Source organism: Rhinolophus sinicus, chromosome 6, assembly GCF_057876585.1.
Source record: "Rhinolophus sinicus isolate RSI-liver-muscle chromosome 6, RSI-T2T, whole genome shotgun sequence".
Taxonomy (NCBI): Eukaryota; Metazoa; Chordata; class Mammalia; order Chiroptera; family Rhinolophidae; genus Rhinolophus; species Rhinolophus sinicus.
Window position 1 is genome coordinate 59,034,502 of NC_142506.1, and position 20,213 is coordinate 59,054,714.

Sequence of the window (20,213 nt, forward strand, 5' to 3'; positions counted from 1 at the left end):
ATGCTACAACATTCATGAACCTTGTAAACAGTGTAGTAAATAAAAGAAGCTAGTGACAACACATCACATATTGTATGATTCTATTTATATGAAGTGTCCAGAATAGACAAATCTGTAGAAGCAGTAGATTAGTGCTTGCCAGGATCTAGAGGAATAGGGAACTGGGAAGTGATAGATAAAGGGTTCAGTTTCTTTTTGGGGTGATGTAAGTGTTCCAAAATTAGATAGTGGTGATGGTTACACAACTATATAACCATTGAATTGTATACTTTCAAAGAGTCAATTTTTTGGTATATGAATTATATCTCAGTGAAGCTATTATTAAAATATATTAAAGTGGTATGAGGTGATCAAAAAATACGGTGAATGTTTAAATAAAAAAAATTTGTTACCGTAAAAGACATTGCCATTAATTCTCCTCAAAATATTCCCCCTTGCTTTGAACATACTTATCCCATCGTACTTGCCACTTTCTGAAGCAGCTCTAGAACTCCTCTTTCATGAGTGTCTTTAGTTGCGATGTCATGGCTGCCTTGTCCGGAATCATTTTGACTTTGGGGAAGAGCCAGAAGTCGCATGGTGCCAGATACGGTCACTAAGGTGGATGAGGACACACTGTAATGTTTTCATCGGACACAAATTGCCATCTACCAGAAGCAATGTGTGTGACATGGAGCATTGTCATGATGGAGGATGATTTACGGCACACTTTAAAACACTCCTCTCAAATGTAGCTCGCACCCGACTGACTGCACCAAACAGGTTGAAACTTGTCACACACTGTTACTAAGGTTCGACGTGCTGCTTCCCGTATTGAAGATCTCTGCCTTTCCTTTGGATGGCACTCGGCAGCAGCATTCACCGTATTTTGTTATCATAACGGAAAGGCGCCATTTCACATGTTGCTTCTGGTACGGCAGTTTCTGTCAAATAAAAACATTCTAGTGTGTCTGTATCCACCTTATTCACCGGACCTGGCACCGTGCGACTTCTGGCTCTTCCCCAAAGTCAAATTGACCATGAAAGGTAAACGTTTTGAATCGATACAGGACATCGAGACAGCCATGACAGCACAACTGAAGACACTTACAAAAGAGGACTTCCAGAACTGCTTCAGAAAGTGGCAAGAACAATGGGATAAGTGTGTTCAATGCAGGGGGGAGTATTTTGAGGGGGATTAATGGCAATGTGTCTTTTATTGTAATAATTTTTTTTTTAATTTAAACATTCACTGTATTGTTTGATCACATCTCATAGCTCCTATTGTTACTTCATTCTTTCTCTCTTGACTTTGTGGCTTTTCCGCAAAATTTGAAGAAATCCTTTGCTTGTGAATCGTCTCGGGGCAGCGGAGTTTGCTAATTACTTTACCCTTTAGAATTGAGAATTCTCATAAAATGAATGTTTTGCAGAAATTGTTCTGCATATAAGCAGAGTAGGTGTGATATGTAGATGAATTTCCTTTAAGTCAAGGGTGAGCCCATTAGCATTCACTAATGTCATTTCTGGTGGCAGGTGGGGTAGATGTATTTTTGTCCTGGGGTTAAGTTGTTCATGTCGGTGAAAGTTCATAAATTGGAAATTTATAATTAGCACTGTCAATTTTTATTTATATATTTATTGTTTTTAAACTACTCTGAAGAACCTCTGATTTGAGTAAATAGAGAATGAACTATTTATTTATACTTTGAAAAGCATTAACAGTGCCATTGGATTAATCTAGGAAATCGGTTTTAATAGTTGTTCAAATAATGTGCTTCTAATAAACTTTATTGGCCCTTCATTTTCTTTTCAGCCCATATAGTTGCAGAGAAGCTCCCTGTGTTTTAATATACATTCCTGATGGGCACACAAAGGAAATGCCGACATCTGGGTCAAAGGAAAAGACCAAAGTAGAAACAATAAAAAATGAGGTAAATATTGACTTTTACAGATATGTCTTTAATCAGTGATTTTTCTTATCCTCGGCTTCAAAATCTACTTCTTTACAAATGCTTGTCTTTCTTATTGTGGAGACTGAAGAAGACAATAACTTACTTTTGGGGTTTTTGTTATCCTTTCATGTAATATTTTTAAATAACTTGCAAAAAGAAGATTTTTAAAATTCAATTTTAATATGTGAAAAAGTAAGAAAGACTAGATTAGAAGAATATTTTTAGAAAAGCTTTTTTTCGTACTAGAACTGTAGTAGATGCTTTTCTTTTTAACGGCCGATCTGCTTTAGTCAGGAGCCTTGGGGAGAGCAGAGGGGTATGGTGAGGACCCGCTGTTCTTAGCTACTCACTTTATACGTGAAAAGGAAACAAAGCCTTGCCAGAGATTCCAGAAGTCGTTATTGACAGAGTCAGGACAGTGACCTGGTGTTCTGGTTTCCTGCCTGGACTTTCTATCAAACTCCAGGGCCACTTGGTCAGGAGCTCCCTACAGTCAGTGAGGTTTGGAAAAGAGAAAAAGGACAGGAACTGCTATGTTGTGGATGATAGGAAACTGTCTCACTTGCCTTTTTCTTTCCTTTGCATCTTGGAGGTAATGCTCAATCTCTTGTCTTTAACAATGAATTAGGGATCTGCCTGGCAGTCATGGTCTGAAGGACATTCCAGGTGTTCCAAGTGCAGACACAGCCTCTGTCCTCATATAAGATGTGGATTTGAGAGGTTGTGACGTGTCTGGAGAATTAGGGGGGTGTTGTGTAGTCCAGAGGTCCGCACGTTTCTTCAGTTCACAGCACCGTCTGTCCGTAATTCTGTCATGGCCTCTCTTAGGCTAAATGAAATTCCTAACAGTTCTTTTTAGTAGTTAAGGTCAAACAACTAGGTAAATATTTATATCCCAATAAGTTAGTAGTAATTTGAAAAAAATTACACATAAATTGAAAAAAACAACTTAAATTTCATTTTTAAAATATTTTCTTAAATGTGAAATATTTTAATTCCATTCTTAAAATGATATACAAATTGAAAGAAAGAAATAATACTTTTATTTCTTCCTTTAACCTTGGACTCAGATTGGTGACTATCATTTCCTGTTCCACAGTGATTCTCCGTGGTATTTGATTTTTAACACAGTAGCTGTGAAAAATCCAGCTGTGCAAAGATATGATACCAGTGATTTCAGCAATGAAAGGAATGTAGCGCACTTTAATGTTAAAACTGAACCACCTTAAACGTGTAGTCTACGTGGTGTTTGACAGATGCTGGGTCTCAGATGTCCTCCAGTGTTTCAACTACCCCTGGCATCCCTGTGGATTTTCTGTGGCACCCATAATGTGGCATCCATAGGTGTTGGCAGTGGGGTAGTCCTTGGAGATTTGGCAGCAGAGAAAAAACAGTTTGGAGAGTGGGTTGGATGTAGGATTAGAGGTGTTACGAGGTCAGGAAGCCAGAGGATGAGAGCACGGGGATGTAAAGTGGGGCATGAATCCAGGAGGTAGAAGCGGTAAGACAGTAACTTAGAGTTTTGTTTTGATTGAGTAGGTAAATAAATGGTAAATAGCCTGAGCTGGGGAAGACAAGCACATACGTTTATTAAGAGAGACGAGTTTGGAAGTATTTACAGTGGGAATGTCATGACTTGAGCTTTTATTTATTTATTTATTTTTATTTTTTTAAAGATTTTACTTGGGAAGGGGAACAGGATCCCATTGGGGAACAGTGTGTACTTCCAGGCCTTTTTTTCCCAAGTCGTTGTCCTTTCAATCTTTGTTGTGGAGGGCGCAGCTCAGCTCCAGGTCCAGTTGCCACTGCCAGTTGCAGGGGGTGCTGCCCACCATCCCTTGCGGGAGTTGAACTGACAACCTTGTGATTGAGAGCCCACTGGACCATGTGGGAATCGAACCGGCAGACTTCAGAGTTAGGAGCACGGAGCTCCAACCGCCCGAGCCACCGGGCCGGCCCGACTTGAGCTTTTAATTTACACAGATTAAACACTGTGTGGTCTCTGATTTACAGTTTTTGTTTTAACTTGAAACATTATAAAACAATCCAGTTGATAAAATTTTGTGGGCAGACATGTAACATTAACTAATTGTTTTACTTTTGGTTTTCTGCCTTTATAGATGACAACTCCTAGTAAGAACAGACCAGCGCCACCTGTGACTAACACTTGCGCTACTTCTGAAGACTCCTTGGGCCTTTACAACCGAGTGGCTGTTCAGGGGGATGTGGTTCGTGAGTTAAAAGCCAAGAAAGCTGCAAAGGAAGATATAGATGCAGCTGTGAAACAACTGTTAGCTTTGAAAGCTGACTATAAGGAGAAAACGGGCCAGGACTATAAACCTGGAAATCCTCCTGCTGTGGCCGTCCAGAATGTTTCTTCTAAATCCTCAGCAAGTGCCCCGGAGAGGAAATCTCTGTACGATGAGGTTGCTGCACAAGGAGAGGTGGTTCGTAAACTGAAAGCTGAAAAAGCCTCTAAGGTGAGTAGGCTGGGACTGGAACATGGCGAGACACCACTGCGACGTTCCCACTGCGAGGTCGGGGAGACTTCCCTTCTTAGGGGACTGTCTGCTGGAATGTGTTGACACAGCAGTCAGCATTCACCGAGACCTGCTATTGCTCTGTGCCAAGGTCTGGAAATACCTACAAGAAGCAGCTCACCATCTAGTGGGTGGGGGAAGAAACGTATATATTGACAAGAATCCGGTGTCATGTGACTGATACGTAGACATTGCTCTGAGAAATGTTGGTGGCTGTACATGGCAGGGAAGGAGGGAAAAAGTCATCAAGTCAAGCACAGTGTTCACCATCCCTCTCTCTGGACAGAGAGGTCCTCTATTTTTAGAGTTTTATTCTATTTTTACTCTATTTTTAGAATGTCTCATTCAGTAACGAAGTGGTTTGCCCATCTTAATTTTCTCCTTTATTTCAAGTTGTAATCTTGCCAAAGGTTGTTGTTGTTTCTTTGTTTTCTGTGTGAAATGTGTGCCATCTGACTTTAAACTCTAGTGAATAGCTGCTTATAGGGTAAAATGGAACTTCTTTCAAAAATAGGCCTCTTTTTGTAGAAATGTTTGCAGGAAAGTCCCTTAACTTTCTGCCCATTTTCTTTCTTTTAGCTTGAAGTTTCTTTTTTTTTTTTTTCCTTGATTCTAGTATGTCTGATTAACTATGTCCTTTGTCTTAGGGCCGGGTAGATTTTGCTCTGAAAATGCTCTTAATTCTAAAGACACTATAAACATGAGACAGGTCAGGAATACAGATCCCACAGCCTGTACTCCCTCTGAGTGGTGCCTGCTGTGACAGACGCCAAGTCAGTAGGCTGCACAAGCAAATGGGATTTGCTGTCGCACTGATGCCAGTTCTTTGAGGGTGTACTGTTGCTTCCTGCACTCCTTTCACCCCGCTTAGTTTCCTGCCTTTGGTTGGGTTGCTCTCAGTTCTCTGGAGCACTGCTACCATGTGGCAGCAAAGCTTGGATGCCTGATTTGAAGGTACTTTTTCCATTTTGATTGATGCTTGGCTTCCCGGTGGTCTGTTGATTGGTCTGTGGTCAGATAGTACCACCATTCAGGTAAGGCGTCCAGCTTTTCGCTGCCTGCATTGCTGGCCTTCTCTGTTAGAGAAGGGTCTCTGTTGGGCTGTTTCATTCTTTCTCAGTATAATTATGTTGAAGTATCAGAGGATGACATATATTGGTGAGTATCTCATTAAAACCTCAACATACCTTCTCTTTTCATTGTAAATTTTAGAAAGAGTGATGTAACTATTTAGTTGGGCCCAAACTGTGTGGTTTTTCAATACTGTATTTAGTGTCTGTTTAGTAGGCTGAAGAAAATGAGGTTTGTTGTCTAGGCAAAGGTGATTTTTACTCTGATTTTGTACATTCTGACTCTGCTTACAGACCCAGGGCATGGACACTGGAAGTTTGCTTGGATGTTTTATTATTTATTTGTTTATATATATGTAAGATGGAAAATTACAATATTATATGTATATGTGTTTGTGTTTATTTTTATAACTTGTGTATAGGATTATGATATGATTTGTATCTTTAACTTTTCTTTGGCTTTAAGCTATTATTTTAAGTTGATGATTTAACTCCTTTGTGCTTGGTTTTCTCCATGATTGTTACTTACAGGAATGGTTATTTTCAGAAATTTCAGAAAGTATTAAATAATTTATCTGTTTTTCTCTTTTATCTCAGGCTAAAATAAATGAAGCTGTAGAGTACTTACTTTCTCTGAAGTCTCAATATAAAGAAACGACCGGGAAGGAGTACGTTCCTGGTCAGCCCCCATCATCTCAGAGTTCCGATTCAAGTCCAGCCAGAAGCTCTGAGCCTCGTGGTCCAGAAACACCAGAAGCCAAAGGACTTTTTGACAAAGTAGCTTCTCAAGGAGAAGTTGTTCGAAAACTTAAAGCTGAAAAGGCCTCTAAGGTTCGTGTGGCATTTGGTTTGTGTGTTTTTGTTTTTTGCATTACATTTTCATTGCCTGGAACACCTTCTGCCCCATCAAATCTGGCTCACTTGTACTCATATATTTTCAGTTCTCAACTCTTTTATCCTGCCTTGTAGAGAAGCGTTTGTTGATCCTTTCAGCCCCCAGCTAGATTTGACTAGACATTCTCATATGACACTGCCTTTCTCTGATACGATACTTAAGCAACTATATTTCAGTTACTTGTCAAATTGTCGTTTCTCTCTAGTTTGTTAGATCCTTCAGAATAGGGATCTAGACCCAAGCAGGGGCTGGCTCATCGTAGGCCCTTGTGCATACTCTGTTTGACTCATTCTTCTAAAGCCCTTTCAATCTCCAAAGGCAAGTTTTATTGTGAACCATGGTGCAGTTTGTGCTAATTGTATTATCTTTGTGTGAACAAGAGTTTTTGGGATAGATTCATGAGTGGAAAACAATAAGTCATTATAGGTTTTGAAATTTAGTACTATTAAAAACTTGATTAACTGTCATCTTTATAATTGTGAAATGTTCAACTAATGCAATTTAATGGATCTTAAATGACAATAGTAGACATATTATATACTGGTGCTTTCTAATGGAACTTTTTGCAAGATGGAAATAACAGTTTATAATAGTTCTGTCCAGTGCAGTCGCCAGTGGCTACTGAGCACTTGAAGTGTGGCTATTATGACTGAGGAACTGAATTTGTAATTGTATTTAATTTAAATGTACATAGCCACATGTAGCTAGTGACTACTGTTTGGACAGTGAAGTTATAGTTCTAGTTTTTAGTCACTCTTTTGCACAAGTCTATCCCTGTATATCCTTCTGTTTATTTTCAGTAGTTAGTGTATGTAACATTCTCGACCCCTACCCTACATCATACCCCTCTGCCTTTAATTATGTTTTCAAGTCTGCTTATAAAGCTGGACATTGGTGCTTCGGCAGCGATTTAAATGAAATATTGTAAACTCTTCTTTTCCCTCTTTTGTTAAACTAAAGGATCAAGTAGACACAGCTGTACAAGAACTCCTTCAGCTGAAGGCACAGTACAAGTCTCTGACAGGAGTGGAGTATAAGCCTGTCTCTGCCACTGGGGCTGAGGACAAAGATAAGAAAAAGAAAGAAAAAGAAAATAAATCTGAAAAGCAGAATAAGCCTCAGAAACAAAGTGATGGCCAAAAGAAAGACGCCTCTAAAAGCCAAGGCAGCGGGCTGTCGTCCGGAGGAGCAGGAGAAGGACAGGGGCCCAGGAAACAGACCAGGTAACGAAGCACAGAGCGTTCCTTTGAAGTGAAGCAATGTTTTGAAGGAATTCAACTCTCACGTTATTTTTTTTTAAAACAAAGTTTAGTTAGTTTGACTATCACATTAAGTCGGAGAATGCTAAAGGTACAATGTCAGCAGCTGGCTTTTGTGAATTTTCTGTGTATTTATTTAAATAGATAACACATTTACTGGCTTGGTGCAAGAATCGCAGAGCATATAAAGTTCAGTGAAGTCTCAGTCCTATGCTTGTTGCCCATCTTCCCAGTCCCTCCTGCCACCATGATGAATTGGGTCCCTTTTGTCTCCCTTTTAACACAATTGGTAGCCTAACTGCGCACACATTGTGCTGTACCTCACAGGCAGATTTTTGTAATGAGAATCTTCTGTGCGGATTAAATGCGAATTCCATTCTCAATAGGATTTTAATAAAACTGGTTTGGTTAAATATAAAACAAAGCTGGTTTAAAGACAACAGTGGACTAGATGGTGTGTTGATTTCCTCCCATCCATGCGAGTCCCCTGTCTGGAGTCTCGTCCTCCGAGTGCAGTGAACTGAATTTCAGATTCTGCCTCTCATCCCTCATATCACATACTCAGTGATCTCCTTAAGCAAGAGAATACAGCAGTTGTTTTTCTTGCCTATTGAACAGGGTGATCAGATTTACATAGTAGTGGCAGAGAGACTAGAACTTCTCATCTTTTTACCTTCTGACTGCTTGTGAAAGCGCCAGGTTTCACATATTAGGCATTTGTTGAGATGTGTCAAAGTGAAATAACAGAATTGAAATGTAAATTCATCAATAAAGCCTTTTTTGTAAACTCTAAATAAAAAGAGGTGCCTTTTATAAAACATAACTCATGGGTAGATTTTTCTCTGGATCCTAAGACCACAGTTCCCTGAATAATTGTTGGCATGTCAAGAAAAGGATTATCTGCAGATCTAATTTATTTTGGAAGCATCTACTTCTGCAACTTTTATTTAGTACAGTTAAAAGAAGAACTTGTAGAATATGTAAGGCTATATATGCTTATATATGCATACATGTAACACATAGAGCCATTGCTTTCATTATTTTTTCCATGTTACTTTTAGTGAGACACTGAGCCTACTAATTATAATTTCACCTGGATTGAGGTTGGCAAAAGATTCTTATTTTTTAGTGAGAGAGTACTATGTGAATAGGCTCTATCTTTATTACAAATACATTACCCTGTGAAGAACTTTGTAAAGTGTATGTCTGCATTAAAATAGTTTTTGTTAGCCTTGGCTTTCCCATATTTTGTGGACAGTACCACTACGTTTTAAGAGATGACTGAACTGTTTTCTAGGTTAAAAACATTATCTTGGGAATGAATAAAGAAGAAATATAAATATAGAAATAGCTCATACTGAAGAAAAACTAATCTGTTTTGAACTTCCGAGGTTTATTTCCATTCAACCTAAAAGCAGTTGCTGAATGAAGGGATTTATATTTTATTTTTCATATCTGCAGGTTGGGTCTTGAGGCAAAAAAAGAAGAAAATCTTGCAGATTGGTATTCTCAAGTGAGTATGCATTCAGTTGATTTTTGTTTTAAGTTTCTCAAAGGTGACTTAATGTATTTAGATTCTGAAGTCCAGACACAAAGTAATAATGTATAATGCCTTTAATAATACATAGTGTCCTCATTTAGCATGTCAGTTTTCAAAGCATGGTCATATAAAGTGAATCAGAAGTAGCCTATGAGATAATCATTGTTTCTTTTTTTTTTTCCAATGGTGAGCTAAAGGGATTAGTCCAAAGTCACAAAGATAGTAACAAGATTGGAATTCAGTCCTAAGAGTTAGGGCCCTTGTGTTCCTCAGCATAGAAAGGTCTGTTTTAGGTGCACAGGAAGAGGACGTACCAGCAGGGGACGCCTCTGGATTTGAAGTTGGATTATCGTGCTCTTGGCACTTGTACTAGAATTCTCATTCAATTTAGGCTTTAAAGATGGTTTTTCTTTTAAAAAGGTCATCACAAAGGCAGAAATGATCGAATACTATGATGTAAGTGGCTGCTATGTCCTTCGTCCCTGGGCATACTCCATTTGGGAATCCATCCAGGACTTTTTCGATGCTGAGATCAAGAAACTGGGTGTTGAAAACTGCTATTTTCCCATGTTTGTGTCTCAAGGTGCGTTAGAGACAGAGAAGACTCATGTTGCAGATTTTGCCCCTGAGGTAAGTTAGCTCGCTTTATTTGTACAGTTTTTGTCTCATAAACTCAAAAGTGTACTTTCAGTTCACACTTGAATAGTAATTTAAAAGGCAAGTTATAACAGCCAATTTAGAGAAACATGAAACCATTTAAAAAGTATTTCTACCTTCAGGGCAAGTTATGATTCTGTTACATTAAGTAATTAACTGGCTTTCTCTTTTCTCTAAACATGTGTAAGGACAGTAAGTATCTACGTTTTCTCACAATGAACAGCAGCAATTATTTTAACTTACCTTAATTGACAGAGCAAAAATTCAATTAGCGATTTGCCAGCATTTGTGCTATTTCTCTAAATACTTTTTTAAATGTATAAAAAATGATTTTATCCTCCTAGGTTGCTTGGGTTACAAGATCTGGCAAAACAGAGTTGGCAGAGCCCATTGCCATTCGTCCTACTAGTGAAACAGGTGAGGATGGGCTTTGAAGCACAGGAGAAAGCTCATTGAAGTATTAGCGACAGCTTCTAGAGCTGAGTCTTAACTTTTATTTTGTGACATAATCCTGTTGATGATATATATAAAGTTTAATGAATGTTAATAAAGATGAATGCAAACTTAAGTTGTATGGAATTTTGTTCTCTGTACAATATTCATTACAGAGCTCTTTATCATTAGGATAGAGGTTTTTTTTTTTTTTAATATGTCATTTTTTATTTCATGCTATAATTTTTTAGAACTTTCCAAGGAATTTTATTCTTGGAATAATTTTTGTTCTTGGAATTGATTTTAAAATTAGAAACACTTAGTTTTATGTGTTTTTTACTTAAAATTTTTACTTAAAATTTTGTTAGTCATTTTATATTACACTCACATTCGTATAAGGTCTATATGTTAGTGATGTCATGTACATCTTCTATTCTGACAACAGTATAGTGAGGGAGGCCGAGGTAGCTATTGTTACCTCCATTTTGCAGGTAAAAAAGAGGTCTCTGAAAGGTTAAGTGACTTTCCTAAATTTACGCATAGTAAATGTGAGTGCCACTTGGAAATTTGGAGCCTTGGTCTTGTCAGTGTCTTCCAAAGTAATTATCTTCAGTTAAGGATTGATTATTTACTCTTTGATGCTTCTAGTGGCACTCTTGTATAATATCATCGTGATGCATTATTGAATTATGACACCAGCTATATCTCACATACCAGATTGGCAAAGTTTTGTTTTGTTCTACTAATTCTAGATAATGTGGAGTAGGCCACGATAAGACAGGTACCTTCACATAAATTAGCAGTTCAAGGCAAGAGCTTTCATACCCTGGGTAGATGCATCAGATAGATTTACTTAAATTCTGATTCTCGTACGTAACTGTGCTGAATTCAGCAAGTTAACATCTTTAAGCTCAGTTTTCATATCTTTAATATTGGAATTATAGTTGTCTACTTTGTGGGTTGAACGTGAGAATTGAACAGGGTAATGAATGCAAAGAACTTAACAGAACATGGTATATGCTAGAAGATCTTCACTTAGTGTTTTAGTGTTTTTAGAAACAAAACAGCTGAAAAGCAGTCAAATTAAATGTCAAATGTAAATCTTACTGTGAAAAACATAAAACATGGTCACCTTTGGATAGAGGTATTTCCTTGGTTAGTCTGCTTTATGAAATACATAATAATATTCACTGACCATTACGAACACTGGAGACACATTTACACACACACAGCATTCTAGTTCCTATTAATTATGTTGTTGGTTTAGCTCTTAGCAGCCTCCAGGAGAAATAAAACCTTCAGCGACTAACTGCCTGTGTTTTCCTATCTTTTCAGTCATATATCCTGCGTATGCGAAGTGGGTGCAATCACACAGAGACCTGCCCATCAGACTTAACCAGTGGTGTAACGTGGTGGTGGGTACACACCCCATCTTACGTTCTTTCACTGTTCTGCTGCTGCTGCTTTTGGTCCTTGTTACAAAAAGCACATTTTGTTCTTTCTGATTTGTATGTTCAAAGGATTGGGAATGGAAGCATTTTTGAAGGACTTTGGATCCCAATTATGATTTCTGGTTACCACATACAATTATTAATAAAAATTGAAAAGCTTGCCCTAATGACCAAATTGTCTTCTTGCTTCTTCCAGCGTTGGGAGTTCAAGCACCCTCAGCCTTTCCTGCGTACCCGTGAATTCCTTTGGCAGGAAGGACACAGTGCATTTGCGACATTTGAAGAAGCAGCAGAAGAGGTATAAAAAGAAGTCTTCCTCTTTAAGTTCAATGTTATGTTCTATTTCTTTGTCCACGCTGCGCTTTTTTTTTTCTTTCTCCAGTTGTAAGTAATGCAGTGTTAACTATTAGTAATCATTTAATAAGTTGAAATTTGATCTGATCTCACATAACTTTAAAAGGATTTCTTTATAAATTATTTTGTTACCTAAAGTTCACGTATTCTTGTTAAAAGACAAGAATAAGTGAATTCAAATGTACATGGACTTAAGACACTGCTTATTGAAATTTTATTGGAAAATGTGCTGTTTTTTTAAATTTTCAGATGAAAATATTTTTGAACTTCAGTGTATAGAAGAAATTATAATCCCATGGGTGAAATTAATCTTCAGGAAATTTTCACTCTGGTTATTGTATATCTTTCAAATGCCTTAATTTTGTCTTACATTCTAAATTTACGTACATTTTTAAAAGTTCCTGAGCTTCTTTTCATACTACTTTGTAGGAATGTCTTCCTTAATAAATTCATGCTGGCTGCTTTAACCTTTCAATAATAAAAAGGTTTTTCCCACCACAGTTAGCTTTAAATAGTACAGTTTTATAGATCTATAATAAATAAGTAAACCATAAATTTGAGCACTTTTAAAACATTACAAATGTTTACAGGTCTTGCAGATACTTGACTTATATGCTCAGATATATGAAGACCTCCTGGCAATTCCTGTTGTGAAGGGAAGAAAGACTGAAAAGGAGAAATTTGCAGGAGGAGATTATACCACTACAGTGGAAGCGTTTATATCTGCTAGTGGAAGAGCTATCCAGGTATCGGGGCTGCTGTGTGGGATTCATAGGTGACTAAGCACAACCTGTGGGCAGAGGCAGCGAATTACTTGTTATCAGAGAAGTAGACTCTTAAAAAATTGGTAGTTCGTGTACTTTCTAGACCATATTCTAATTTTAAGCATATATGTCTCTTTGTTGTATCAGTTGTGTTTTAAAAATATATTTAAGATAAAAAATCAGGGAAATAAAATAGGACTAGTGTCATTTTAAGACATGATTATCTTATTTTCAACGGCATAACAAATTATTAAAATTAGAGCCCATATTTCTATTTTAGGGAGCAACTTCACATCATTTAGGGCAGAATTTTTCCAGAATGTTTGAAATCGTTTTTGAAGATCCAAAGACACCAGGAGAGAAGCAATTTGCCTATCAGAACTCCTGGGGCCTGACAACTCGAACTATTGGTGTTATGACCATGGTTCATGGGGACAACATGGGCTTAGTATTACCACCCCGTGTCGCCTGTGTTCAGGTAAGGAAACCATTTCTGTTTATCATGCCTTTTATGACATACAAGCCATGTTTACTAAAGGAAATTTCAAGGTGATTTTCTGAATGTCATTCAGGTAGATTTCGCTGATACAGAAACAACCTATATTACAGTCTAGACCTATAGTACATTGTGTAACTGCGTATACCATTTGTGTTCTTGTTTTTTAATCTCAATTTTTTTTTAGCTACTTTATATAAAATTCTTTTAGAAATCATTTTTTGAAATGATTTATAATGGGTTAAATGAAACATAGGTCAAATGAAAATGCATTTAGCATTGACAAGCAGTGCAGCTAATTGGCAGACATTCTGTGTCGATTAGAAATCACACAAGTTGATTTGTGTTAAGATTTGTAGTCACTAGCAGGTTTTGACTCCTGGACGTTATGTAGTAATGTGACTTCATTACTTCTGTATGCTGTTTCCTTGTATAAATGTGTGACACTGTGCTGGTTCTAGGTGGTGGTTATTCCCTGTGGCATTACCAACGCACTTTCTGCAGAAGACAGAGATGCTCTGATTGCAAAATGCACTGATTATCAAAGGCGGTTACTCAGTGTTAATATTCGAGTTAGAGTTGATTTGCGAGATAACTATTCTCCAGGTTGGAAATTCAATCACTGGGAGCTCAAGGTAAATTCTTCAATTGCATCTTTTACTCCCAATTTGGATTCAGATTTTCTTTATTATTCTATATATACTTTTATAAAACACAAGGCTTTTTCATTACTTTTCTCTATTTTGCTAGTTGTGAGTTCTTCTTCACTGAAACTGAGCAAAGACAGAGTTCAGCGCTTCGTAATAGTGATATCTAAAGTTTATGTATTTTCTAAATTTAAAGTCATTTTTGTGGAAGCTAATTTTTATTATGTTAGAATAAAAATGATCTTGAAGACCTTGTTTATGATTAATAAACTTCATATAGTTTTTACACTAAAATGTTTATACCAGGAATTCGTATAATAAAGAAGTTGTTCAAATAGACTATCAGGATAATGGTACATGGACCCTAATCGCCTTCTTTTTGTGCTCAAGAATAGTAGTTGTATTGCTGGATAGTATCATTAATTTTTCCTGCCTGAGCCATTTGAAAGTAAGATGCTAGCCTGATGCCCCATCACTCTACAAACACATTCTCCTACATCACAGTTCAACCAACGCAATCAGGATGTTAACACTGATACGTTACTACCATCTATTCTAGAAATCGTTCAGGTTTTGTGAGTTGTCCCACTAGTGTCCTTCATAGCACAGGATTCTGGTTCAAAAGTATGGGTTGCACACTGTTGTGTCATGAGTAAGTCCAGGAAGTGCCAAGGGATTGCTCAGTGGCTTGAGGTGGCTTTCGCTTCAAGAAGTCTTCTCTTTTTACCCCTGTGGGCCATACGAATGTAATTTTTTCATGTTTGCTGTTATGTGAGAAAAGTTAGGAACTCTGATCTATATATCTACCATCACATTTCTCCATTAAGCGCTTTCTTAGCTTAGAACCACTTAGGAAGTGCATTTTTTCCCCTTAGACTTATGCTTTCTTATTGGAATAGGTTTCTGTAATATCTCAGGAATTGTACTTGCTTTTTTTATTGTTTGTGTTAGAACTTTGTTTTTTGGATTTTTATGATGTATAGTTGATAAAGCCATGAAATAAGTGTATATTCAGCTAGAGACATGCATGTATCATCTTAACTGCCTTTTTTGTTTTTCAGGGAGTTCCGATTAGACTTGAAGTTGGGCCACGTGATATGAAGAGCTGTCAGTTTGTCGCTGTCAGAAGAGATACTGGAGAAAAGCTGACAGTTGCTGAAAATGAGGCTGAGACCAAACTTCAAGCTATTTTGGAAGATATCCATGTTAATCTTTTCACAAGGTTAGTTCCTTCAAATGGCATGTGTGTGTCATCATCCAACCCCGCTGGACCTCTGAGAGACCAAGAAACTGCCCACCTGGAAGTCATCTTTTCCTTTGAACTCCCATGATTCTTAATTCACCTTCTCTTTGTGTTTTTGACTTGTATCATGATTATTCTTCTAAGTACTTTCTGTTCCCTACTAGGTTTGCAGCAATAGACTGTCAGTCCCATGGACTACTTTGGGTTAATTTCAGCTCCAGGCTTTTCTGACTTATAAATCTGAGGCAATAAGGCATTGATTTCTCACCTGCTGGATACGCATCAGCTGTACCTGGGAAGCTTTTAAAAAATACCAGTGCGTGGGCCCTCCCCAGTGATGTTAATTTAATCGGTCTAGAGTGGGCCTGGCAACTATAGTGTTAACAGGTCAATAGATCATGAGGTGTAGCCAAGGCTAAGAACCTCCTCTTGGGACTGGGGGTGAGGGTGAAGGCGACTCAGGGCTGCCCAGACCTATGGAGAGGGGTCTTGTAGAATCACAGACCCCAACGCAGAGGCACTAGAAAGTCCATAGCGTATGTGTGGCACCTTACGTCTCTCCTACCATCTGAAGCAGAGAGGAAGGCCCACTGCCCCTGGAGATAGAGGCTCAGCCTGGGGGAGGGTAGTGCCTGCCTCTTACTTACTTGTTTATCTTCTAAATCTTATGCCTAACTCATGCTGGGCCTGAGTAAATCTTGCATTTCAGGAGTGAACTAACTGGAGCCTTGGCTTTGGTGCTCGCTTTTGTGTCTTTAAGCAAGTGATTTTGCTTCTCGTGGCTTGCATGCCGTAAAGTGGGAGTGATAGTCACTTGAGGGGTTACTTCTAGGATTTATTTGACCTACAAATCAATCATGTATTTGAAGTTCATCTGACCTCAGAACAGGTAATATTGTCAGAGAGGAAAGATCAGGAAGCTGCCTGTCCTTATTGCCACCATTCAAACGGTGCATTTAGCGCAGTGGTCCTTTTCCAGGGATTCTCTTCAGAGTCACCTGGAAGCTTTGGGAACAGGAATATACCTGAGCCTCACACCTTGCGCTTCTGATTTATTAGTTTTAAGATAGGTTCTCATCATCTGTAGTATTAAAATTCTCTCTGTCTGATTCAGATGCACACCCCTGGTTGGAAAACCACTGCATTAGTGGCTAAAAAGAAGTTTTTTGTTGACATTTTTATTCAGTAAATTTGTTAATATAAATTGCATAAAGGTGTGTTGTTTTCTCCAACTGAAGGCTTGAGCCTGGAAAGTGGCATATTCCTTTCTCTGTATCTCATTGGCTATAACTTAGTTACATGGGCCCATCTCACTACAAAAATGTTGGAAGAAGGGGAAACAGGTTTGGTAGACAGCTAGCTAGCAGTCGCTGGCAGAGTTCCGCTGGTCTTAGTGCTGAGATCTAGAAAAGAAAAATATCCTTTCTCTTCCTTGGTCACACCCATGAGTGGTCCTCATATAATATGTGACCTGGAATGTGGAATAATAGTTATTTCCATTGCTAAATTCTGAGGTTCTTACAAAAGAATTACATAGTATGTGAAAATAACTTGGTAATGTATATTTATGTGCTTTTCCTTATCAAAACATTTTCATGCCTTGGTATTTGATTATCACAGCAATCCTATATGGTATAGTTAGACTTACTTCAGTATTTTTCCACTGTCGTAGAAACTTAGAAAATTAAGAATAGAGAGGTTTAAAAAATAACCCAGGGCTGGCCCGGTGGCTCAGGCGGTTGAAGCTCCGTGCTCCTAACTCCGAAGGCTGCCGGTTTGATTCCCACATGGGCCAGTGGGCTCTCAACCACAGGGTTGCCAGTTCAACTCCTTGAGTCCTGCAAGGGATGGTGGGCTCTGCCCCCTGCAACTAAGATTGAACATGGCATCTTGAGCTGAGCTGCCGCTGAGCTCCTGGATGGCTCAGTTGGTAGGAGCACATCCTCTCAACCACAAGGTTGCTGGTTCGACTCTTGGAAAGGATGGTGGGCTGTTCCCCCTGCAACTAACAATGGCAACTGGACCTGGAGCTGAGCTGCGCCCTCCACAACTAAGACTGAAAGGACAACAACTTGACCTGGAAAAAAGGCCTGGAAGTACACACTGTTCCCCAATAAAAGTCCTGTTCCCCTTCTCCAATAAAAAAAAAATCTTAAAAAAAAAAAAATAATAACCCAGACTCTCATAGGTAGTAAGTGGCATAGCCAGTAATAGAATGTTGGTCAACAGAGATTTAACCATAATAATAAAAGGCCTGTTCAAATATTGCCTGTTCAAATTGAGTTCTTCTGACTTCCAGGTCATTGTTCTTTAAAGTATTCTTTTTTAAAAGAAAAAAAAAAACCTGTCATATTAATAAGAAAAAATATATTCTTTTCAAATTATTTTTTGGTAGGGCTTCTGAAGACCTCAAGACTCACATGGTTGTGGCTAATTCAATAGAAGACTTTCAGAAGGAGCTAGATTCTGGAAAGGTAAGAGACTTGAGAAGTTTGAATTTGAAAATATTTCAGTAAATGGTACTTTAAGTCTCACTGAACTTAATTAAGCATTATATTACTACCTTTTTCAAGGCCAGTCTCACAAAACGATTATATATTACTCAGCATTATATACTCTTCCACTGGTTTTCCTAAAGCATTACAACATTATATCACTTTTGGATAACACTGCGAACGGATTATAGAAAAGATTTTTCTCGTGCTTGATATTCTGGCTAAACAACATTCAGTCTGTACCGCCCCTAATGTTTTCATTACTGAAAATCTTCATTTTGTTTTTTCAGCTTGATGTAAGTTTGTAAAGCAAGCCTTGTTTTAGCTTTAGAAATGTGCCGTGTAGATCCTAACATAAGGTTAAAAGTCCATTTCTTTCAACTCTGACTGTATATTTACCCAGATATTAATTGATTGAACTTTCTGAGTTATAAGGGAAGAGTATTGCTCACAGCTGAGCCTGTTTTTCAGAATGATTGGGTACTTTGGGTTCCTTAAAACTTAAAACATGGATTTTTCTAATTACGTAGTTAATGGCTCTTTAAGATTTTAAATGTGGTATATATTGCAAATGTTCCTAACCAAAACTTTAAATGTTCATAAAGAAGTCCTGATTTGCAAAATTATTAATTACTGGAATGAAATCACATACGAACTTTAGTATTCTGGTATACCTGTTTGATTATGCAGCCAGCCCTGTGTCTCCACATTATAAATGAGAAAACCATGGGCCAGAGTCTAAATGAATTATCCCAAACTTATACAGAAGCAGACCTGGTACTAGAATTGAGCTTTCTTTTCTGACTAGGTTTAATGCACTTTCCTTTCCTCTGTATCTTTTTTTAAAAATTCATGCTGAGAATATTATGGCAAAGTTTTAATTAATTACGGTCATTACCTCTTAATGCATCTCTTATTGCCTGAGCTGGGTGAATGTTCATCTCGCTGTCTCCCTGATTACTAACTTGTAAAATGAGTACACAATAGATGTTCTCAAAATGCCCTTCATATCCTTAATTCTTCAGCATTTAGCCTTCTGTTATTCTTGGTTTATTGCCTATGTAATCTTCCACCTCTCTGGTTTCTTTAATTTGTCACTTGACTCAAACTACATACTTCTAAGAGAAGATTAGAGGATGGAAAGCCATCTGATGCAGCACATAGTTTTTCTTTCACTATAATTTATTTATGATTATTTTATTTTTGTTCCATCCATTGAATTTTAAAATTTCCTATATTACAGAAATATGGTAGTCACTTTTGCAGTACAGTCTACTAAGGCATTGCGTAAGAATTAATAAATCAATAGAATAAATATCAGTTAATCCATTGCTTTCAAAGAAATGAATCTCAGCAGATATTAGTGGAATCATATCTTTCATTCTAATATTAGATAAGCTACTTCGGGGTTTTCAACATCTATTCCGAAGTAGAATATAGTATTTTAGTTGTATGTCCAAAGTACATAGAGACCTAAGCAAATTTTGTTTCCTGTATTCAGTAGTCAGTTGCGTCATCCATCTCACCTTATGTTGGTCAGCTTAGATGTGTCGACTGGCCATCTAGCAACCTCTGAGGCTACTGTAAATAAAATTGTATTTACTAAGAGGGGAAAAGTTGGAAATGATCTTTGGACCTTGAATGTAGGTGAAAGTTTGATTTGTTTTTTTTACTCTTCCCTGTTAATATAAATTAAAAAAATAAAAAAGAATATGATGTGTAGGACTTGATTTCAATAAATTTTCCCAAGGGGATGGTTTTAATGAAATGAAAAAATGTAAATTATTTACATATAATATATATTGTTACTGTTGACATACACACCAATCTGTTGGTCACTATGTTCTTTGAGTACTGATATTTTTTGTCATTAATATTTTCTGATACAGAATACAAGGTGTTATATATTGTAGAAGGTTGTATCTTTTTAAAACACAGATGTAGAAATTATAAAAAATAAAAAGTTAAGAACCTTTCCATGCTGAATAAATAGGCTGAAAATGTATACTGTCCTTTCACATTAATGAACTATATGCATAAATAGAAATGTCAGGTTTTATCATCTAAACTTCACTTTGAAACTAGAAAGAATTAAAACATGTTTTTTTTTTAACAAAATTATCATTTATGAGTCCAAATACATTTAATAACAACTTAGTTGAATTTTTTTCACATGCTCTACTACCATTTTAAATATTTAAAAATTACTATTTTAGAAATACTTTCTCAAGGCTTAGTAATTTTTTCTAAGACAAAAATAAGACTACTTACTGTAACATTTGTTAACGTTATTAAAAATATAGCTATAAGTATTGTGAGTTAATAAAAGGAAAATTTTCTAAGAAACCAGCTTAAATTTATTACCCAGACATTCTTTGAAATTAAGTCTTAATATTTTTATCATTGCATAGAGACAATGATTAAAGTTTTCCCCCA

At 37.2% G+C, this 20,213-nt stretch overlaps 1 protein-coding gene across 4 annotated transcripts in view; it reads left to right on the top strand.

The window, feature by feature from the left end:
• The window catches only part of EPRS1 (glutamyl-prolyl-tRNA synthetase 1), a 49,713-nt gene that overhangs the window by 26,651 nt on the left and 2,849 nt on the right, over positions 1-20,213 (top strand). For all 4 annotated transcript variants that reach the window (XM_019742201.3, XM_019742281.3, XM_074317015.2 and 1 more), the window contains 14 exons: positions 1,796-1,913; positions 4,055-4,414; positions 6,142-6,375; positions 7,400-7,662; positions 9,160-9,211; positions 9,659-9,868; positions 10,240-10,312; positions 11,663-11,742; positions 11,975-12,076; positions 12,723-12,878; positions 13,177-13,374; positions 13,854-14,027; positions 15,101-15,261; positions 17,678-17,756. In XM_019742201.3, coding sequence (XP_019597760.3) covers positions 1,796-1,913; positions 4,055-4,414; positions 6,142-6,375; positions 7,400-7,662; positions 9,160-9,211; positions 9,659-9,868; positions 10,240-10,312; positions 11,663-11,742; positions 11,975-12,076; positions 12,723-12,878; positions 13,177-13,374; positions 13,854-14,027; positions 15,101-15,261; positions 17,678-17,756 — 2,260 coding nt within the window. The remainder of the gene's footprint in view (positions 1-1,795; positions 1,914-4,054; positions 4,415-6,141; positions 6,376-7,399; positions 7,663-9,159; positions 9,212-9,658; positions 9,869-10,239; positions 10,313-11,662; positions 11,743-11,974; positions 12,077-12,722; positions 12,879-13,176; positions 13,375-13,853; positions 14,028-15,100; positions 15,262-17,677; positions 17,757-20,213) is intronic.